The sequence below is a fragment of the Notechis scutatus genome, chromosome Z (genome assembly GCF_049901735.1).
Source record: "Notechis scutatus isolate UNSWTSFEM ecotype Mainland chromosome Z, rNotScu1.2, whole genome shotgun sequence".
Classification (NCBI taxonomy): domain Eukaryota; kingdom Metazoa; phylum Chordata; class Lepidosauria; order Squamata; family Elapidae; genus Notechis; species Notechis scutatus.
In genome coordinates, this window is record NC_142025.1 from 58,230,220 (window position 1) to 58,254,527 (window position 24,308).

Genomic DNA, 24,308 nt, shown 5'->3' on the forward strand with positions numbered 1-24,308 from the left:
TATTTTTATTTTTTTATTTATTATTTTTGTCAATTGCTTACAAGATAATAGGTATAAGTAAAAACATAGTTATGAATACAGATACATATAAGAAAAATAAAAAATAAAATAAAAAAACAATAGGACAGGGACAGTAGGCACGTTAGTGCGCTTATGCACGCCCCCTACAGATCTCTTAGGAAAGGGGTGAGGTCAATAGTAGACAGTCTAAGGTTAAAGTTTTTGGGGTTTGGAGAAGAAACCACAGAGTCAGGTAGAGTATTCCAGATATTGACCACTCTGTTGCTGAAGTTGTATTTCCTGCAATCAAGTTTGGTGCGATTAACCTTGAGTTTGTATCTATTGTTTGCTCTTGTGTTGTTATGGTTGAAGCTGAAGTATTCATTGACAGGTAGGACATTGCAATGTATGATTTTATATACTATACTTAGATCAGACCGAAAGCGGCATAGTTCTAGGTTTTCTAGGTCTAGAATTTCGAGTCTGGTGGCATAAGGTATTCTGCAACAAGTAGAGGAGTGGAGAACTCTTCTTGTGAAATATTTCTGGACTTTCTCAACTGTGTTAATATCAGATACGTAATGTGGGTTCCAGACTGATGAGCTGTATTTGAGTATTGGTCTAGCAAATGTTTTGCATGCTCTAGTTAGTAGTGTAATATTACCAGAGAAAAAGCTACGTAAGATTAGGTTAACAACTCTTATCTCCTTTTTGGCTATGTAGTTACAGTGGGCTCTAGCACTTAGATCATTAGAGATGAGTACTCCAAGATCCTTGATAGAGTTTGGATCATCAATAAGGTCTTGACTATTCAGCCTGTATTTATTTATTTTTTTGCCAATATGTAGGACAGAGCATTTATTTGTTGAGATTTGAAGTTGCCATTTGTTTGACCATTCTGATACATAGTCAAGGTCTTTTTGAAGGGTAGCAGTATTGTCTGTGGTGTTGAATAGTTTTGCATCATCAGCAAAGAGAACGCAGTTGCTTTTGATGTGATCACAGAAGTCATTTATGTAGAGTATGAAAAGAGTTGGTCCTAGAACACTGCCTTGGGGGACACCACTTTTGACAGGTACAGAATTTGATAGGACGCTCCCAATTTTGACCATTTGTTGTCTGTTTGACAGGAATGCTTCTTTCCAGTTATGCAGGTGTCCAGAGATACCGTAAGATTTTAGTTTTAGGAGTAGTTTGTCATGTACCACTGAATCAAAGGCTTTATAGAAGTCTATGTAGATTGTGTCTATTGCTTTGCCCTGATCAAGTTGTGTAGTCCATATGTTTTTGCAGTGTAAGAGTGTAAGAATTTCCACTTTTGTGTGAGTGTACACAAGGAGCTTTTCTATTAAGAGTTTATCTAATGGTAGTAATTGTATGCTCCTGTGTCTACTTCTATTCCCCTGAAATCTAACGTGCTATTTCTTAAGCATTCGATTTTCAAATTCAAAGTGCCATCACTTCTTTAAACTAAAGTAGCAAATACTCCTTCCTTCTATTTTTTCCACAATAATCCAACTCCCTGAAATGGGTTGGGCTTAGAAAGAGTGACTGGCTCAGTCACCCAGCTGACCTTCAAGCCTAAGGCAAAGTAAAACTAATGATCTCTTGGTGTCCTCAAAATCTAAATGTGCTAATCATAATGGTTATGTCAAGTAAATCTTTAATTTTCTTTCAAGTGGTGGTCTTGTAGCCAAAGATAGATAGTTTTAATGTCAATAAAACTGAAATAAAAGTAACAGCGATGGTCTATTTTACTAACCTATTTTCAAATCAAGGCAGCCTTCAAACTCTGATTTTGCTGAGACGACTACAGGTATTTCCTGATTAGTGAGTAAATTCATAGCAGTCACTGAGGTAAGAGAATCTGTAAAATATACAGTTTGAAGCATTATTTCAGATGGTATATTACTCCATCAATAAATCTAAGATAAATAAATCATATAATAGATAATAGGCATTGCAGATGTCAGGAAGTAGAAAAAACTTCTTACCACATATGGTGGACATGTAAAAAAATACAAAAACACCAGAAATACATACCATGCACAATGCAGAAAATGTTAAAATTAAAATGAAATAACTCTTTTTATTAGAAATAATTAAAAAAAACTAATAAGATATATCATAGTTTCATGAAATAAATGTTTACAGGAGCAAGAATAAACTGCTCACTATTGAAAAAAAACATTTCTGATAATATCTGATTGGGAATTCTTGGAAACTTGGCAAACATAGCAATGGCAAAACTAATAGTTATTACTAAATTTAACTAAATTTAAGAATCATTCCATATATAAAACACATCATACAGCATAGCAAATTTAATAATTTACAGACTGTTTCAAAAGGGGAGGGAGTTTGAAAAAGAAGAAAATGTTTCATTTCTCATCCAAGAAGCTTTATCAATTATTCATCAGAAAAAAACAGTCTAGTTGCCATTTGAAAAAGCACTTTTGAGACATCTATGACCAGGATGACTGAGAATCTCCACAGACAAATCTACAGATTGGTTTTCAGGGGACCTAAACTCGTTAAAATATAGCAAACTAGCAGATATGTAAAAGACAGCAAGTTGGAAACTTACTTTTTTTTCTTTATAGTTTTAATTAGTTTTAATTCTCATTTTTGCTTTTTTTTAGTATTTCAAAATTGTTGATTATTTTTGTTTTGTTCTTGGCTTTCTGGCTAAAATCAAGTGTATTTTCATCAGTTTATCAAGATGTATCTAAACACATATACTATACACACACACACACACACACACACCAAGAAATAATACGATGCAGTTTTTAATATTAAGTCATTTAGCTTAAGATCAAAACTTAAGATCAAAACGAATGCTTTGATGTACGTTCTTCCTTTATTTTCTCACTTATTCCTAATGTTATATTTAATTTTGAAGAAAAGATTAAATAATGTCATTAACCCTGAAACTGTAATTAATATTAATAGACTACTTACTTATCTACAGTTATTATTCTAAGACTGTCAGGTCCCCATAGATCCCTATCGGGATGCTGCCATTCTGATGGTGACATTTTATGATATTTTCTTATTTCTGATTTTTCCTTTACTTTGATGTACCTTCCTGGGAAAAGGAGGGGGATTAGGAGGCCATCTGTTTTGTCAGATCCAGAGGGACTAGTAAGTGGTGCCTGAGAACACCTTCTCAGTTCAAAGTTCTCACAACAACTTCACATCTGTGGATTGGCTCTCTTGCCCTGGAAAGGGTTCCTACAACCTTTAACCTAACAGTTCTAAGCGGGAACTTCAGATCCTGCCTATTCTCTTTGCTATCACTATCTCCTAATAAAAGTTCTTTTTGAAATGCTGCCTGTTTCAAGAGTTCTGATTTCTTGAGGATAGGAGAGGCAAGTCCTTACAAAAACATTTAAATACAGAATTTAAATATATTATATAAATATCATTGTACTGAAATATACTATAATACTGAGAATATGGAGTAACAGACAATCTATATAACTAGATTTAATAATATGTAAGTTGACTGTCATAGTATTAATATTTTATGGGGATATCTCTTCAAAACTCTCTCAACTAATTACTATTTTAAATATTTTATTATAGTAGCAATATTATATTTTTGGTTTTACTTCATCATATATACTAATTTCTATACTTTATCATTAAAATGTTTAAATAAAAAATAAGTTAAAAAAGAAACATTATTTCACATTGTTATTTCAAATGTTCAATTTTACTAAGAATTTCTGTTCTTCTATTTTTCACAACTTCAGATTGAATTTGCTTTCCTAATTCTCAACAGTGTTCTAAAAGACTAATATGGATTAGACGTTTTGGCTACCTCAAAGGCATTTGAATTAATCTCTTACTTAAAAGAAATCATGACAGAATTAAAACTTTCAACATATCTCTACCAAAACTTTAACAATATTTTTAAAGTAGACATTTCTGGGATAAAGAATTTGATTCTCCAATAAAGCACTATGAATGAATTCAGGTTTTTAAAATATTAAAGTAGTATCTACAAATCTGAGATTATGGTTAATTCATCAAAAATGAATTTAGAGTGTATTTGAAGAATGCATTTGAAAGGATATCAATTTTCTATGCTTGAATATGTAAAAAAATTGTTACGATCGTATGATCTTTTGGTATTTTTTAGACACTTTATTAAGGTATATACCCATGATGGTGAACCTATGGTATGCTTGTCATGTTGGAAGTGGCATGCAGAGCCACTTCTGCTGGCACCCAAGGTCACTTGGAAGAGCCCCACTGTGCATGCGCGCATGCGCTGCCCGCCCAATAGCTGATTGTCAGGTATCTGGTGCATATGCACGGGGTGCATGGGAGACACACGCACATGTGTAGGATGTGGCCCCCCCGCACGCATTGCCTTCTGGGTGCTGGCATGTGAGCGCGCATACCAGGCATGATATTCCCCTCTGAAAAAAAAATCGGGCCGGCCAAAAGAGACCCCCCACCGCGCGCCAAGAAATCACTGCCCAGCTCCCTTTTCCTGCTGCTCAGCGGCCTCCGCCGCACCGCCCGGCTCCGCTCGCACCGCCTGCCCGGGTTCCGCCGCACCGCCCGCCCGGGCTCCGCTCAGGTATCCGGCTGGGGCTGTCAGGAGTTGCTACCGCCGCCGCGCTCGCTGCAGCTCAGTCCCGTTGCCTCGGGAAGGGAAAGGCAAAACCAGGAGCCGCTGCTGCCGTTGCAAAGCGCCGCCGAGGCTCTTCCTTTTGCCTTTCCCTTCCTGAGGCAACGCGACTGGAGCCACGCAGAGCCGCGCCAGCGGTAGCAACTCCTGACTCGGGCCTCCGAGGGGAGGGGAAGGAGGAGAAGAAGGGGGGGAAAGGGGGGGGCAATTCCTAAAAAAATCGGAATTCCGATTTTAATCGGAAGAATATGTCTGGCATACGCAAGCCCGCACACAATTTTCAGCATAGGAGCCCAAAGAGCCACCACTGGTATATACTGTAAACAATTATGTTAATGTAATGTTGACTTTTATGCAACAGCTTTGGAATTTAAGAGTTTATCAGGAATGAGGGGAATGGGATTAAAGAATTACTCTGACAAATTAGAAAACCGGATACTAAGGAATGATTGTCAGGAAATGTAAACAGATTCGAAAAGTCAGTAATATCTATTAATCAAAGGATGCTGTAATACATATTTTATGAAAAAGATTTTGTGATATTTTAAACAAAATTTGTTCTGTTCATATTATTTTAAAAGGTAAGAGACAGTGCAGATTTTACTCTGCTAGTTGTTGATCACTATAGAGGGCAGTGCTCATCTCTGTTTCAAGACCATTGAACCAGGGCTGTCCGAAGACAATTCCACGTGCCCAACATGACATGTGGAGCGCTGTTACCTTCCCACCGAAGTGCTACCTATTTATCTATTTGCATTTGCATCAGTGATGGGATTCAAATAATTTAACTGGTTCTCTGCCCTAATGACAGGCTGGGTGGACGTGGCTGGGTGGTCATGTGACTGGGTGGGTGTGGCCAATTTGATTGGTCTCACCCTTAGGAAATTTCTCCTTAATCCAACTCATAGTAAAACAGCACAATAAAATAGCACTGTTCCAATATTTAGAATATAATAGAATAACAGAGTTGGAAAGGACCTTAAGAGGTCTTCTAGTCCAAACCCCTGCTTTGGCAGGAAACCCTACTCCACTTCAGGCAAATGGTTATCCAATCTCTTCTTAAAAACTTCCAGTGTTGGAGCAGTTACAACTTCTGGAGGCAAGTTGTTTCACTGATTGTCAGGAAATTTGAGGGGCTCCTACAAAAATGAGGGAGTCAATCTATTTTCCAAACCACCAAAAGGTACAACAAGAAACAATGGATGGAAACTAACCAAAGAGAGAAGCAACCTAGGACTAAGGAGAAATTTCCTAAGGGTGAGACCAATCAACCAATGGAATAGCTTCAGAAGTTGTGGGTGCTCCATCACCAGAGGCTTTCAAAAGGACAGTGCCAGGAATCACTAAAACAATGCAGAAAACTTAAAACAGCCATTCCCCTTTTTAAAAAAAGTCAACCCCAAAGCAAACGCAGCAGCTGAGAGAAAAACTAAGAGCAGCCGCTCATGCTAATTGAAAGCCTGGGCATGTTGCCAAAAGCCATTAATCCTTCCAACTCTATTATTCTATGTTCTCTATATTCTAAATTGGGTGCTTCACAGTAGAAGCAATACAGATGGCTGGACCACACATGCATTAAATTCATGGCCTGTATGAGCAAGTGTTAGGGATATACACCCTAGCAGAATGTGCACGGCAGTCAGGCAAATATGTGAGATAAACGTTGTTGTAGCTTACACTCAGTAAAACAGATACAATGTGCTAGTTAAATAGTTTATTCCAGTAAGATTTATAGCATAGTCAAACAGTCCATATATCATACACTAGTTCAGTCCGTCCGGGGATTAATCAGTTGCAAAGTCCAGTGTCGAAAAAGAGGTCAGTAAACTTACAAATATCAGTCCAGTAATATATCTCTTCGCAGTAGAGATATGAAGAAGTCAAACCTCCTTTCTTCCTTCAGCAACAGCAAAGAACACGCAGTTAACAATCCATCATCGTCAGCAAGCAATCCAGTAAGCCAGCAAGCAATGCAGTTCTCTTGCTCCCTCTTATGGCTGATTTACAACCGCACCCAAAATTACATGCTTTGCAGTTTAAAGTGACACACACTTAAATTCACTATCATAGTTTATATATATTATTTTACCCAAACTACGTTAGGTAACCTATGTTATTCCTAACATGCATCATTGTCCCCTCCTGTATCTTTCCCCCCAGGAAGAAACAAGAAGTAGACAACACTGCAGCAGCTATAAAAGGGGGAACTCCAGGGAGTATCAGCTGATCACACAAGTGTTATTTAATATTCTTTATAATAAAAATGTTTGTGATCTTGTTCTTCCTGAAGAACAAGATGGGTGATTGATGGGTTTCTCTGCCCTAATGATGTTTCTGTTGTGTATTGACTTGATTCAGCATGTATGGCTGCATTCCAGCTGCAACTGTTAAATGGTTTTTGGCTATCTGCCTGGAGCTATTAACTGAAGGAAGAGAGAGAGGGGAAAAAAAACTATCTTGCACTTTATTTTTAGCTGGTTCTCTAAACTGCATAAGCAATCAACTAATGGTTAAGCAAACAGGTGATAACCAGTTGAATTGCACCTGTGATTTGCATGCTTTTGAAGGCTAGGTTGGCAGGAGCTGGGCTGAGGACAGGAACTCATCCCATTGCGTCGTGCTCAGGTTTCCAGCCAACAAGCCCAGCATCTTAATCACTGAGCCACCATGCCGTTCAGATCATATTATAACAATATATTAATTAATAAACCAGAGACTGTTGATAAGTATAAAATATAAGGTAGATTCTTCCATCTTCTTTTTTTGTATTTTTATTGGTTTGGGGTTGTCTTTCTTTCTTTCTTTTTATCCATACATTTGTGTATGAGGAAGGTAAAAAAAAGGAAGGTCTAATGTAATGTTTTGCTATTAACTATGCATAAAGCCATCTTTGAAGATCAAATATTTGTTTGAAGTGAGATCAACATTTTTGAACTTAATTAGCTTTTAAAGAATACCAAATCTATCTTTCATTATTTTTTCTCTTCAGTTAATTTTTCCCCTGAATTTATTCTCCAAGATTTTATGAATAACATCACAATGGAGATCTCCCTAAATTTTTATTATTACATTAAGAGATTTTTGTTCCCATACATAACTTTTAAAAGATTATTCCTTAAAAATCCATGTGTTGTCTATGTATGAGTATTTGTTTATGTTTTAGTTGTTTGACTTACCAAAAAGGGTTTGTTCTATTAAAAGGGACCACTTCTCTTTTCCTCTTGATTAACACAATAAAATGTTATATTCTGACTAATGGGAACAGAAGCAAATATTTTAGGGGAAAATTAACCATATACAATTGATAATCCTGAGTGATTACCATAATTCAGGTTATATATTGTAGTATTTGCTTGACTATGTTTTGTGATCATTTTGACCGATAACCATCAATTCAGATTACATATCTGTATCTATTTTTTGGTAGATGTTACCTCTTATGATGAAATATGGTATGTGTAAACTGACCAGTTCTGATTGACCAAAACAAGCAATGTTAAAATGGACAGTAAATTACCTTTTCCTTGAACAAATTCCCTCTGGAAAATTTCTTTGAGAAGGCTATTTCCATGTAACAATCGATGGTTAGATAAGATATACAAATGGGATGAGCCATATATAGCTTCAGGTACTGAGGCATATGCTGCTATTGTTTCTCCTGTTGGTTTGTTATTAATCTGTCAAACAAGGAAGTAGGATTATTACAATGTATTCAAAACATCATCCCTTTACAGGTATGTTTGAAACACTGAAGACATACCAGTTGTGTTTTGAGGACGATATGAAAATAGCATACCCTGGTTTGATTTGAATATATTGCTAAACATTGCTTTCTTTATATTGACTATGGTTTGAATTTCTGGATCTGATCAAGTTGGCCAATTATAGTTTTGTGATCATTAGCTAGAATAATAAATGGACTATAGTTACTTACTTTATGAAATTTGGCTTGTGTTCATTTCTTAGAAATTCAACAGAGAAAAGAAGAGTGCCCTGTTCATTCATTTCAGTGAAATTACTCACATAGCTTGAAATTTTTTTCCTGGGGTTTCACATAATTTCTTCCTTGTCTAAAAAGGCTTTACATTTTTTTACTAATATATTTTTGTTAAGGTGGCCATAGATGCTTTTATATTTTAAGAACTATATCTAATGTGGGCTACATATTGAAAGTTCCCTTTATTCTTAATAACTGCAACTGTAGCCTTCTCCATCATCAGAAACCATTTATTTTCTGCTGCCAGAAAGTACAACAGTGGGCATTTCAATAACTCTTCATACAATCCAATTTCGAAAGACTCTACTCATATTTCACAGATAAATTCTAACAGCTTTCAAACATTTGCAATTTATTGGGGAAAGGGGCGTTGGTTCTACCTGATACGCCTCTTCTCAGGGAGTCGAAAGGAGAATTTAGGCTGGGTTATCTCAAGCCTCGTAGCTCTACAGATCAAGTTGAAAAACTACAGACACCCCCCCTGGTAACGGTCCCCAGTTCTGAACGAAGTCGAGGCGAATTCCACTGTCCATTGTCCTCTGAAAGATAGTCCTCTTGATGGAAATACTTTTCCTGACTCTGACTAGACAGACTTCAGGATGGGACTGAGAAGAGGCGTATCAGATAGAATCAACGCCCCTTCTCCACTGAGCCGAAGGAAGAATCCAGGCTGGGACATATAAAGTTGACTGTCCTACAGGCGGGAATTGGTCTGGTCTGAGGTCCCTGCCTCTACATGTATGCTCTGAGCCAGTGACCCATGGTGGAAGATGTCACCCTGCAGCCCAAGGTTGATGGCTGAAAGGAAATGAACAGGACTCAGTCTTCCTGAGGGAAGAGATTAGCTTGATGTAAATGTGGAGTGCCCTCCTGACGTTCAAGGTGTGTCATTTCATCTCCAGAGCATGTTTAAGCTCTGGGCTAAAGTCAGGCAAAATCAACTCCTGTGAACAATGGAATAAGGAGTTCACCTTGGGCAGAAAGGTAGGGTCCAACTACAGAACCATGCTGTCCACAAGAAAAACACAGAGATCCATTCTAACTAATAAGCCTGCCAACTCTGAGATACACCTGGCCGATGTAATGGCCACTAGGAATGACACCTTGCACGTGAGTAGATGCAGGCTGGCTTCACACAAAAGTTCAAATGGAGAAGAAGTCAGCACCTGCAAGACCTTCGGCAAGTCCCATCAGAGGCTTCAAATTCATGGCTCCCTGAAGGAAGGCTCTCACCCTGGGGTGTTGGGCAAGAGTGTGAGTCCTCGAATGAAAGTACCGAGGCCAAAGTGGCCACCTGTCTCTTTAAGGTATTGGTGGAGAGACCTCTGTCCAAACCATCTTGCAGAAACTCCAACACATCTGCCACTGACACCGAAGTGGGCTCCAATCGGTGGCTAGGCCACCAACCACAGAAAATCTTCCACATGGCATCGTATATTCTGGCTGTGAAAGGTTGTCTGGCCGCCTGGATCATCTGAATGACCTTTTTGGAAAACCTCTCCCATTTCAGGAGCCAGACGGTCAACTGGAACCATTCTGGCTCGGGATGATCAATTGGATCCTGGCTGAGGGAGACTCTGTTTGGGGGAATTCTCCAAGGTCTGTCGACCAACAGGCCCACCAGATCGGCAAACCAAGGTTGCCGGGACCTGTAAGGGGCTACCAACAAAACCTCCGCCCTCTCTATCAGTACCTTTCTGATTGTCCCTGGGATCAGCGGAAGGAGGGATGGCATACACTAGCCCCTGGGACCACCTGCACCAGAGAGCGTTGACCTCTTCCACTCCCAGTCCTGGAAACCGTGCAAAATGAGTCGACGGGACCAGGTGGCATTTGTCCAGATTTATTGAGAGCCCGTGCTCCCGAAGTATCCTGATTTGTTGTTATCAAATCCTTCTCCACCTAGAATTGGGAAGAGAATTCTATCAGGATGTCATCCGGATAACACTGTATCCTTATGGAGGTATGCCACTACAGCCGTCAGGAGCTTGGTAAATGTCCACAGGGCTGATGCCAGGCCGAATGGAACAGCTCTGTATTGAAAGTGGTGGATTCCATAGCAAAACCTCAGGAACTGACGGTGGTCTGAATGGATGGGCACATGGAGGTAGGCCTCCATCAGGTCTACCAAGGCCAAAAAGTCTCCCTTACGAATTCCCTTGAGAATTGAGTGAAGGGAGTGCATCTTGAATCTTCGGTATATCAGATGCCTGTTGAATCCTTTCAAATTGAGAATTAATCACCACCACCCCGAGGCCTTTGGGATGACAAAATGGAATAAAATCCCTGTCCCCTCTGGCTCACTGGAACCGGCTGGATGGCGTGGATATCCAGCAAAGGCTGGATTGCCGATTCCATGGGTGCCCTCTTCGTTGGGTCCTTGGAGACTGGGTAGCACATAAAGACCGGGGGAGAAAGAAATTCCAGGGTGAGTCCTGATCGTATAATTGCCAGGATCCAAGTGTCCATCGTACTCTCTTCCCACTTCTGTCAGAAGAGACCCAGATAGCCCCCTATGGGATAGATGTCTCTGGCATCACTTGTTGTATCTAAATGTCCTACTGGAAGGACCTCTGGCCTCTGGCAGCAAAGGCTTGTCTATCAGCCTGAGAAGATCACTGAAATCACTATTTGGACGGGGAAAGCTCGCCCCAACCTTCCCCTGTCTAAAGGAGGGCCTCCTGAAATAGGGTGAAGGGCGGTAATCAAAACGCCTTCCCTGAGAAGAGAGGATCTTTCGCTTGTGTCTGGCCTCCATTAAAAAGGGATTCAGAGACTCCCTAAAAAACCTCCCCCCCTTAAAGGGGGCTGACGCCAGCTTCCATTTGTTCCTGGAGTCCATTTGCCAATTTCGTAGCCAAAGAATCCTACGTGCTGTTACAGAAAAGACAATGGCCCTGAATGAAAATTTGGCTGCAGTGAGCATAGCCTCTGCTGTCAATTGTGCTGTGGTTATTATCTTATTTAGATCCTGATGCACCTAAGGTCCTCATGTGGAATTCTGCCCTGCAATTGCCTCAGCCACCGCAGAGAGGCCTGTGTGAAAAAGGACGCAGTTGTGGATGCTCTGATGGCCCAGGTGTCGTCCTGATGCAACCTGCAGAGTGCCATCTCCTCCTTCCGGCCCTCCCCCTTTAATGCGTCTTTCACGTCCGGTGGTTTGACCAATGAGGATGCTAGAGCCGCAACTGAGCCATCCACCTTTGGCACCTCAATGATGTCCAAAAGATCTTGATTTTCATTAAACAGAGTCATCTCCGACCCACTAGGGCAAGTGTACACCCCTAGGGAGGCCCACTGCCTCTTGAACACATCCAAAAACATCTAGGGCACAGGAACAGCACACACCACTGATGTTTTCTCAGTGGAGATATAATCCTCCTGCTCTTCTCCTTCTTGGGCGACTGTGTCCTTCTTTAGACATGTTCTTAGCCTTAATCACCAGTCTTAAATAGAGCCAGCTGGAAAAGGCCCCTAAATAAGGGGGTGCCTGCTGCCCCTGTCTCATCTTCCGAAAAGTCCCTTTCCGGTGGGAGTCCATTTCGGAACACAAGACTGGCTCCTCCCCGAGGGAGATGGAGAACAATCTCTGTGGTAGGTCAGCTGCTCCCCCGAGGGTTGCCAACGTACCTAAGGAATGCCTCTGTCAGTGTCCAAAGATGATAACTGGCACTGTTGGTTCAATTCTGCTTGAATTTCTTGTCTAATGGCTTGGGAGATCCAAGCTTTCATAAAGGCTGGCATCTCTTAAGTCCGAGTCTCCTCAGGGCAAAATCCCACAGTTTAGGCATAAAAGTGACCTCTGGCACAGATCTTATTCTGCTGAAAGATTGACCAGCTGCATAAGCCCTTCTGACTGCTCAGAAACAGAATAAGCAGCCTCTGCCATAATTTGGAGGTTTCCCTGCAAATCTTGATTAACTAAGCCACTGGGTGACCAGGCTGTCAAATACTGTCTATTATTTGCTAATTGGTCTAGCTGCATGCTTTCCTGGGGAATCTGAGGAGATATGGCACTGCTGTCAGCCATCTTGGATCCCCTCAGAGCCTTGTTTAATTCTTTGTCTAAGGCCTTCTGTCTGCACCTGGCCTGTCTCTCCTCTGCCCTATAAGGTCTTTTAGGGGCTAGGGCTCTGGCTCTAATTCTGGCTGCTGTCTCTAAACCAGCAGACCCGGGATCATCTGGCAGCTTTCTCTCTGCTCTGCTGAGGTGCTGACAATTCATGATCAGCTCCCCTGGCCGCCATTTTGAGCACACTAAAATCAACTGTCAGTGGCAGAGAGAGGAAAAATATTTAAAAATTATTATTTTCTGCTGTCAGAAAGTACACCAGTGGGCATTTCAATTACTCTTCATACAATCCGTTACCAGGGGGGATGTCTACCCATATTTCACAGATAAATTCTAACAGCTTTCAAACATTTGCAATTTATTGGGGAAAATACTTTTCAGTGATTTCCCAGGAACAACTTACTTTCAGCATAAACTCAAAATAACATCCAGTGCAATCCCCAAGCCAATTAGCTTGCATTTCCTTTATTCCATACCATTTGGGGAGATTTGATAAACCGTCAAGCAGGGCCTGTAATAATGGTAAGAGGACATCTTAAATCATTGACATTAAAGAACAAGAACATTTGTACAGAACAAATTGTGTATGGCCTCTATATATCTAAGAGTACTTATGAAAAATACACAGGCAGTTAGCATCTGCAATCACCCCTAAAAGTAGTACAGGGATAGTATTCTTCCTTGAATTTAAATAACTTTTATCATATATAAAAGACTACCTAGGTTTTAGTATTACTTTTAATAGTGTAAAAGAATTCCCAGCTTGGAAAAGAGCTATCTGCACATTCCCTCTTTATCAGGAAGATGATGGCCTCTCTACTTTATGAATGGAGGGTTAGCAAGAAGATCAAGGAATCCCCATCCTAATGATAAACCCTAACCCTAACCCTATCCTCTTTTCAAGACTATTATAATCTAATCCCTTTTCTCCTTTCAATACATTTGTAATAAAATTCTGTGAAGATCTAGCTTTCTTAGTAAGCAGCTACCAGGACTTTGAAAAAAAACATAAAGCAAATACTGCATATTATTCTAAGGATTATAATAATGATATACACACACATGTAAGTGTGCATGTGTGTGTGCATGCACGCATACACACACACACACACACACACACACACACACACACACACGTATGTTAGGCTTATTATAAGTATTAGAATAACGTGCAGTATTTGCTTTATGTTTTCCTCTTGGAGTGTCTGAACTTTATCTATTGTCAAGCTAAAGATGGAATAGATGAACTCTTACATCAGACAAGCCCACTACAGAAGCAAAGAAAAAAAATTAAGTAGGGTTTGATGTAATTCTATCTTCAGATTTGCTTATTTATTTATCCTATCTTTATTATTTTTGTAAGTCAAGGTGATTAACATACTTAATACTCTTCCCTCGTGTTTTACCCATAACAATCAAAGAGTTCAGGGAACTCAATCAAAGAGACACAAGAGCCAACAGATGACAAAGACTAAGAAAAAAATTAAGAGGATGGGAGAAGAAATCAAACTATTATTGATAAATATAAATGGATTAAATTCGTCAATGAAGAGAAAAAAAATTGGCAAAACTAATTAAACCAAAAGTACACATAGTATGTTTACAAGAAACACATATCCAAAAAACAAACGAAAAATATTTAGAATGTCCTAAATTAGGAAAACTATATATAGCACCAGCAGATTTTTTTTTTTGGGGGGAGAGTAGCCGTATATGTTAAGGAGGAAATAAAAACAAAGTTAATCTTCGCAGATCCCAAAGGAAGAATACTAATGATGGAAATGTGGATAGCCCAAAAACCAGTACTATTAATAGTAATATATGCACCCAATGAAAATCAACAAGAGTTTTATAAAAAATTACACAAGAAGATTACTGAAACAGAACAAAGAGACATATGCATCATAGGAGACTATAATGCAATAGTAGATCATAAAAAAGACTATAGTAGCAAAAAAGAAAAATAGAAAGAAAAGATTATTACCAAAAACGTGTTTCAAAATGATAGCAGAACTCAACTTAATAGATGTATGGAGACAACTGAATGAAGATAAAAGACAATTCACCTTCTATTCTAACCTACACCACTTGTGGCCTGGATGGATTGGGAAATAGGAAAAGAAGTGGAAGACATAGAAATAATACCAAACACTTGGGCAGAGCACAACCCACTTAAAATAACCTGGAGAGGTCAGAAAAAAAACAAAATGAAGATGGACTTTAAACACACAAATATTAAGAGATAAAGAATTTACTCCGAAATTCAGAAAAGAATTAGAACTATTTTTCAACGAAAACACTAGACAACACAGATCAATACAAAATCTTTGGGATACTGTGAAAGCCTACATAGGCAGAATTATAATTTCATATACAGCCAAAAGAAGCAAAGAGAGGTGGAAACAACAAAATACATTACAAGAAGAAATTAAAAATTTAGAAACCCAGCTAAAGAAAACACCACAAAACACTAAATTTAAAGAACTATTGACTTTAACTAAACATAAACATTACATATTAGAACAAGAAGAAATGGTGAAAAACTTAAAAGCAGCTAAACAACCCTTTTTTGAGCAAGCAAATAAACCAGGAAGATGGCTTGCGCATAGACTAAAAAGAGAGAGAAAAGACTAATACATCAATTACAAAATGAGGATGGAGCAATGGAAGGGGGGAAAAAAGATTGCATACCAATATTTTGAAGGTTTGTATAAAAATGAGGAGGTAGATGAGAAGATAAGAGAGTATTTGAAAGAGGAAGGGAGCTCATTAATAGCAGAAGAATTAAGGGAAAGCCTATCTAAAGAGATAACCATAATAGAATTGAAACAAGCAATGGTAGCCATGGTGCAAAACTCAAATATGACACTATTCAATTTGCAGAAATATATGTACCGTACGATAATATAAAATATATTATTTTAAATTTATATAGGTACTGTCCAGTCCTGTCTGACTCTAGAAAGTGGTGCTTATCTCCATTTCTTAGCCAAAGGAGCCACCATTGTCCGAAGTTGCCCTCCCACTGAAGTGGTACCTAATTATCTACTTTCATTTGTATACTTTTTGGTTGGCAGCAGCTGGGGCAAGTAATGGGAACTCACCCAGTTGCATGGTGCTCGTGTCTCAAACCCTGGCTGTCAGCTTTCCAGCTGACAATCTCATTGTCTTTAACTGTTGAACCATTGTGCCTCCTCTTAAATTAAACTAGCGTATAAATATAATGCAATAGTCTATTGTGCTTTTTCTGATTTGTCACAAGTAACTGAGGCTTTAATGAATACAATGAGCAATAGGAAATAGGAAAAAGAGAAGCAAGGCAGACATGTACTGTACGGGCACATGACTTATTTCTGAGCCAATTGACTATCATTCGTTGGATTGGTTTGTTACATCTGTGCCCAATTACATGAAAATTATATGAGCAGGGAAAATAAAACCAGAAGACTTCTGAGGGACTACACGGTTCTTTTTTAAAAAGAGTTTAAATTTTAGATTAAAGAAAACAAACTGAATTCAACTTCCAGGTGGATAGCATATTTGCAATTTCTCTCTCAATAAAAGGAAGATAATTTGGTTTAGAATTAGATGATTAACAAGATGCAAATAAAAAAATCCAAAATGCAAGTTTGAATTTAGCCACAGAAAATGAGGTGATCCTGTTTTACAAATTAAAGAAAAATCCAGAACAATTACTTTGAGACAGAAACTAGAGTATAAGGTATTCAATGTGGGATATGTTTGATGAAAAATGTCACTGGTATATTTGAAATTAATTATTGTAAATAAACATAAAAGGAAACAACGTTAATTTCATAAAGTAAGCATACTAAACACAGGCATGATATTCCGCTCTGAAAAAAAAATCGGGGCCGGCCAAAAGAGACCCCCCGCCGCGCGCCCGGGGAGCGCCCGCTGCTTTCCCTCGCCAGGGCCGGGCGGCGGCGTGTTGCACGGAGGCTGGTCTGTGGCTGGCCCAGCTTCCTTTTCCTGCCGCTCAGCGGCCTCCACTCGCACCACCCGGGCTCCGCTCAGGTATCCGGCTGGGGCTGTCAGGAGTTGCTACCGCCAGCGCAGCTCCACTCCACTCCTGACTTGGGGCCTCCGAGGGGAGGGGAAGGAGGAGAAGAAGGGGTGGGGGGAAAGGAGGGGGCGATTTCCAAAAAGATCGGAATTCCGATTTTAATCGGAAGAATATCATGCCTGTAAACAAGCATATATATACCTTCATCTATTGAAACAGAGAGACAATTTTAACCAGTTTTTCATTTCTATCAGGCATTTTGATATTAAAATAGACAATGAAAATTAAGGCAGCCATTAAACAGTAATCCAAATGTCTTTTTGAATGTAAAAAGTGAGAAAGAAAAAATAAAGATACCTTCTTTTATTCTTTTTTACACTACAAACTAAGGTTTAAAGAAATATATCATTTATAATGCATAATTCTAGCGCTATGGGAAGCAATTTTGACATGGTTGGAAAGTGTCAGTCAATAATACTAGTTGCTAAGAGACAGTGAGAAAAGGGAATTATAGGGCTGGGTGTTTCAAGTAAAGTGATAACCTAGATTGAAAACTGATATGAGATTTGTTTATCTTGTACTGTGCTAAGAGAAGTTGGAAGTCAATGTCCCCTTTTCTTTCTTTCTCTCTTTCCCCTTGTATCTCACACCGCCTTTTCGCCTTTCCCGCTCCTTAACTTCCAATTTTTTCTTTTCTTCTTTGTATTTTATATAATAAAAATAAAAATGATAAAGAAAACTGGTAAGTGATGTTGCAAAGAGAAATTATTATTATCCAGAACATTTCCATTTTTTTCTCGCTGTCTTGCTCTTTTGCCTTCAAATACAATTTATATAGTTAAATTGTCCACTATTGAATAACAAAAGCAACATGCGAGTCATTAAAAGTAAGAATTAAAAATTATTCTTCCAACTTATGGAAAGCTACTAATAAACCATAGTATTGAAAAGATTATAAGTATAACATGATTTTTTTATAAGAAGCTATCTGATGAGCAATTTCTTTCTTATCATTTGTAATATGACCTCCCACCTGATTCACTAAGCTCTGAATCCCAACTCAAAGGAAAGGTCCCTGATAGAAGAGGGAGGGGGAAGATGGGTTTGTACATATAAGATCACTTCAGAATTTATATTACGGCAACAAATGTATTTAATAGACAGTTAAGGTCATAAAATAGAAAAAAAAATATTAAGTAAAATGTTGAATAATATTTTTAAAGGGAGGAGGTAATTCAGAAAAATGTCAAACGTGGAATCTGCATTTAGCTAAAAAATCTCGTGGAATGTGGAATGTATAAATTGTATACTCAATTATATTCTTTTGTGTAGCTAAATCAGGATTTAAGATATTTAGTTCATCTTTATTATACACAGAAATGTGCTTTGTTTGTGACTGAATATAAAAAAACTACCATAAAAGGACAATTTTTATTGGATTAGCATGACCTGTCATTTTAACACATTTGTTCACAAAAAAGACATTCTTTAGAGAAGCAAGGTGCCCTAAGAACATTACATTAATGCAACCCTATCCATTTTTGGAAGCAGCTATAAAGGTACCACAGAAGAGAAGACACTAATTCTATACAGATGTACTGATACTGATTTCTATTCCTACAAAGATCTTTGGGTTTGCTTGTGGTTTAGAATTTTTGATGACTACAGTATCTCCCTTCTCCAAAATCATTTATACTCACACCTTTGCATAAGCAGTTGTCTTAATGAACCACTGTTTAAGGTATTTTTTTTCCACCTTTGCTCCTGAACGCCATGAACAGCCGTTTTCATCAACTTGTTCGTTAGCAAGGACAGTCTGATCCATTGGGTCCCAATTCACCATTGCCTAAGTGATGCCCAAAAACAGAGAAAAGAAATACTAGCACGAGCAAACTCATTGGCCAATTTTTCAAGTAGGAGATTGGCACAAATATTTATACTTCATGAACCCTTAAACATCTACTAATTTTCCAAAGCCAGTTACCCCTTATACTCAAGCGATCTTTTACTCTCCTATGTTAAAATCACATTTTGCTTATTCTCTAATCATTTCCAGGCCAATGCAAGAAGTTGATGTTTAGCCAAATGTTCTACTGAGATTGGGACCAAAATGCCTGAAAGTTCATTTACAAACCTGCAAAGTATATAATGCTAAATCATGTGAATCCAGTTGTGATTATACCATGGTTATATCTAAGATATGTTTTTATTTTTCTGAATTGGGACACTATACCTTATCCAATAAACAATAATTAAAACAAACACTGTTAGAGTGCAATATGTGAATCTAGCTTACATTTTTTGAAACCCTCCTCCCACTGTAGCATTTTCTTTCTGAAGCGAGACATCCTCAGATGGACAGAAAAACCTTCTTTACTATGATAGCCCAGCATTCTCTTCAAAGAAGGTTGCCTGGCATACAAATTTATTTGTTCTGATGGAAATGTTTTTTTTAAATCTAACTCCTGTGATTCTTTAATGTTATATAATACATAATGCTATGTATCATTTTTACTGAGGTGTTATTAATTGTATTGTTTTATTTCTTTGTATAATGTATAATTTATCATAATTGTGGTAAAAACACTGAAAAGTAGTGGAAGAAATGTTTAAGTACAAAGCAAATAATCTTTCTCATTTCTTTTATGAATCTACAGTTTTTATCTTTTGAGCTTCATACCTGTTTCACAAGCAATCGTTACTGAAGTTTGGAAAGGTAATCTACAATATCAGTTTGTAAAACAATATTAAAACTTACTTCATTCTGATAGATTAAACCAGCTTCATAAAGCTTAATAAAAAGATATTGCGTCCACTTGTAGTACTTAGGAGAGCAAGTGATTATTTCCTGTAAAAATAAAAAAAATCTATCAAATCAACACAGTATGTTATTACCAATCATCTGATGCAGAACTCAAATGTTCTTTGTGAAAGGAGTCTAGCATTTTTATGTCACTCATTTCCCCTATAAGGTGACTCTAGGGAAGGACAGAATAGGGATTTTATTAAAATCCACACATAGAACTTTGACAGGTAAGCAAAAAGGCATTTTGTTAAGATACTGCAAAAGTTTTAATCAAACCTACAAAAAATATTTTTTAATCAATGCATTTCACACACACCCCACCACTGAAGTGTCCTTATCTTGAAATAACATTTGCTAAAAGTGCTTTGATCCTGTTCTGGCTTATTCCAATTTCTGTTTCATGGTCAAAATGGGATGTTTTAAGGTCAAACTATTTTCAAAGTAGGTGATCGCTTTTCCAAAATATTTTGAGGCTCTGAGTATTTTGTCCCCAAAATATTTGGTATACCTCTAATTTTGGTGCCAATAGTGAGGATCAAAGCATTGTTTTGGACACAAACAAAAGTAAGCAGCTTTCTAAATCAAAGCAAAGAACAGTAACAGGATTTGAGTACAAAAGTAATTCCCTACCAATTTTATTCTTTTCTTTCATAGCTCTGTTTATATATGTCTTATCTCTCAGGAGAGGATTTTATCACAGTTAATCTTATGGTATATAAAATATTTAATATTTATGTGCTTATGAAATATTTTCTCCAGCCTACCATACTGTATCTAAGCCTATAGTCACACAGTAAAATTAATATAAAAAAAATCACAGTAAAATTAATATAAAAGAAATCATAGAAAAAGAGTTGCTTCACATAGTTTTAAAATTATGAATCTGCACATTTTAGATAGTTTATAGGCAAATTACATGCTAAAATATATCAATTTCACTTTAAATATAAAATATTAATGTAAATATTTATTTATTTTAAAAAACCTTACCCGATCCCAGCTGAAAGACAAGCCTAATACATCAAGCTGCTCTCGCATATGTTGAATATTACTGCAAAGCAAAACAAAATCTTTGTGAAAATTTATCAATTATCCAATATGAACCATGATAGTTAGAACAGGAAGAGTTTCTCCAATCTGCACACTAGTTTTAACTATAATTTATTCTGCTAGAATATTTATGCAAGCTTATTACTTTGCTAGACAACTCAGTGACTTTCTCCATTCAATTTAAGAGACAAAATCAGACAAATATATGCATAATCCCAGGTTTTTGAGCAAAACCAATTTATACACAAATTCTAATAACATATATATTTACCGCATATATTATTAACATTGGGATTTTCTCTGTATCCTTCCTACAATAATTTACTTCTCTTTTTTAAAGTGCTGCATTAATTTCATTAGGGTATGAGCTTTCATGAGTTATATCTCCCTTCATCAGATTCATGAAATAACTAAACTGGTCACAGGGGTTGGAATGGACCTTGGATATCTTCTAGTACAGCCGCTTGCCCAAGTCAGGGGTTCTTATCTCAGATAAATGGTTGCCCAATATTTTGTTAAAAATCTCCAGTGATGAAGCACAAATTCTTGTGGGCAAGCTGTTCCACTGCTTAATAGTTTCTTCTTAGTTCCAGATTGAATCTCCCTCTGATGAGCTCTCAGCCACTGTTTTCTGCCCTCAGGTGCTATGGAGAGTAAATTGACATACTCTTGCCTATAGGAGTCCTTCAAGTATTGGAAGAATGTTATCATGTCTCCTTTAGTCTTCATTTAGTAGACTTTCTGCCTGAGCAGTCTTGCAGAATGCCTTTACTCTTTCTTTGCAGCCCTTGAGCTAGTGTTGGAAAAGAGCAACAGTTTTCTTTGAAAAGCAACAGTGGCTGTGTCCGTTGATTTCTGCCAGCCTCACTTCCTCTGCCTGCTCAGATGGCAATTCATTCAGTTGAATTTGATTGCTCCAGACAATTGACACCACATCTGAGACACACTACTGATTCATATTTAAATGGTCCATCAGAATACTTAGATCTCGACTTCCGGCTATACTTCTGCACAGTCGGAGTAAAGACCGCGATTGTCCATGGCTTCGCTTCGAGTTCTCCTTATTGGAGGGCCCCAATCGGGACTGGAACCACCTGGAGGGGTGGTGAAGAAAGGTTCAGGGGAGCCGCATCTCTCCTCCCTGGTGAGGAAAACCCCCTTCGAAGATGAGCTGTAGCGGTAGCCTAAAATGGCTGCCATGAAGACGGGAGACAGTCTGAAAATACTGCGAACTACAAAAGGTAACCCTGATAAAAATAACAGGAAAGAGATCTCACAAAGAACTGTACTAGCAGCAACCTTAAAGTTAGAGAAAAATTTGGGAAACATAAAGAACTTAATTGTTAATATTTAAACTGAAAGGAAATAATCCAAAGAGAAAAAAAGAATATAAAATTGGAATTGGTGATTGTACAGGATTTGGCACTGAATAGGCATTATTTAAAATGCTGAAATTGACTGTGGAAAAAAAGGAACATTTGAAAAAATTGGCAAAGTTAATGAAAGTTTAAAGAAACAGAAAAAAAAGATAGAAAGTGAAAACTGGATTAAGAACACTGTTAGGAATGTAAGTCACCTAACAGCTATTTGGGTTGGAAATATATAAACCAGGATAGACATTTTAATACTGTATCTTTAAGAAAATACTAAATCTGTAATTGGGTGTGGTTTCTCAAGCGGCCATAAGATGGAGCCAGAAACCTGGGTTGTCTTAGTCTTAGTCTCAAAAGAAGTCTCTGTGAGTCTCTGTTTCCTTCTGTTGGAGAGTATTGCCATTCCTTCTAATGACTGTTATTCTTGGAATTGATGTAAATCTGATACTGAACTGTTTTTGACACTGTACTTTGTTATTGGATTATCCCTGGACTGAAAACTGACTGATCTTACCTGTGAATGACTTTGGACTGCTTATCTTGAACTTTGCTTGAAAGTTTCTGGAAGTAAAAACCTACATTTACTGTACAGTGTATCTGTGTGCTGTGTGTGTATTATTCACTTATGTACTACTCTCAACTACATCTCCCTATATGCGCTCATTCTCCTAACAGGGAATTACCTCAACAAACACCACCTGCTGTTAAAAGAAAAATCCTGCAGATCCCATAAACTTTATGACCTGTATTATAACAAGACCCTAGAAAGTGGAAATATTAAAACTAAAACAGTGGAGGAATATATAAAGATACTATCCCTGGATTTTTTGGATTTTTTTTTATTTTTTGAAAAGGAATAGACTGATTAAACTTGAGAAATAAAGATTTAAGGATATTGGCTTCAAAGATCAAAGAAAGATGGTGGTCTAAAAAAAGATTGCAGGACAATCGGACAATTGAATACAAAAATAACACCCTGGCAAATGCTGGCAAAATTAATATTAAAAAGGGGAAGTATAAATTAAGAAGAATTCATGAATAACAAATTGAATGATATAATTTGATAAAATTTGCAAATATGACAAATACAAGAATATACATTAAAATGATTAAGAATATAGAGATTGATATAAAGTAACATATGAGAATATTGAATAAAAAAATTGGTAATAGGTAATGATATGATAAGAAAGATAGGAAAGCTGAATATGTAATTATGGTCACGTTTGAATTCAAATGTTAAAAAAAACTGGAACTACACTGCTCACTGTTCACCCAAAGATGTATCTAAAGAAATAAAAATAAAAATTGTATTTTTTTAAAAAAGAATATTTAGATCTCTTTCACAGGCATTACTGTGAAAGAGTCATTGATTATCCTGTATGTGGATCTTGTATCTGAAATCTGTTTTTTACTATTTAAGTGAAAGGTCTTATTTTTCTTGTCTCTAAACATCTTGTTAAATAGGACCCAATGTTCAAGTCTATCAACAGCCTTTTGGTTCTATCTTCTAAACTGTCCGAAATCTTCCCCAGCTTTGTGTCATCAGCAGATTTCATTCAATTTCTTCATATAGGTCGTTTATTTAGAAGAGCACTAGACTCAAGACAGAACCTTGAACTCCACTGTATATTGATGTAAGATTTAAATTGGGATGAGGTAATGAAAAGGAAGGAAAAATAAGTTGGTTATGCTGACAGAAGTTTCAGTCTTTGGATGTTGAACTAACCACCCAATGGAATTAAATTATTTCTCCAACAAGACCAGTAAACAAATCAATAGATCAATTTCCAGGTTTTATTAAGCTGCTCTGTTAGCTTGAACAGCAGGATGGGCAACCAATAAACGTGATAATAACAATAATTAAAAATCAGGCTACAAACACACAAGCACCACTAGTTGTCATCTACAACAGCTCACAATTCAAACCACTCAAATTCATTATTAATTCAGTGCAGCCCGTAATGGATTATTACATTGCACTTTCTCAGGAACTGCCCATACCAGCATACAGACTATTAACTAATCCGAAGCAGACTATCACAAACAACAAGAAACAATATGACAATGATGCTAACACTCCCATGTTAGCCTGCAACAAACCCAGATGTCTACTTTGACTTCACATCTACACCAATAGCACCATCACAGTCCTTAATAAATACCCACAAAATCAGAGGCACTTTTGCATGCCTCTATATAACATAATCTGCCAGCAATGTCCTTCTAGATTCTAAATAGGGCAAGCTTCATACAAAAGTTTGATAGCAAGACTCAAAATGAGGACAAAGTGATATAAGAGCATTTCAACCTCCCTGGACTCTGCAGATCACGAAGT

General features: G+C 37.6%; 1 protein-coding gene across 5 annotated transcripts in view; it reads right to left on the reverse strand.

Moving 5' to 3' along the window:
- The window catches only part of LARS2 (leucyl-tRNA synthetase 2, mitochondrial), a 185,223-nt gene that overhangs the window by 85,116 nt on the left and 75,799 nt on the right, over positions 1-24,308 (reverse strand). For all 5 annotated transcript variants that reach the window (XM_087945568.1, XM_026678478.2, XM_087945571.1 and 2 more), the window contains 6 exons: positions 20,538-20,598; positions 19,500-19,589; positions 18,444-18,587; positions 13,121-13,228; positions 8,166-8,325; positions 1,763-1,867 (listed from right to left, as the gene is read on the reverse strand). In XM_087945568.1, the coding sequence (XP_087801694.1) occupies positions 1,763-1,867; positions 8,166-8,325; positions 13,121-13,228; positions 18,444-18,587; positions 19,500-19,589; positions 20,538-20,598 (668 nt within the window). The remainder of the gene's footprint in view (positions 1-1,762; positions 1,868-8,165; positions 8,326-13,120; positions 13,229-18,443; positions 18,588-19,499; positions 19,590-20,537; positions 20,599-24,308) is intronic.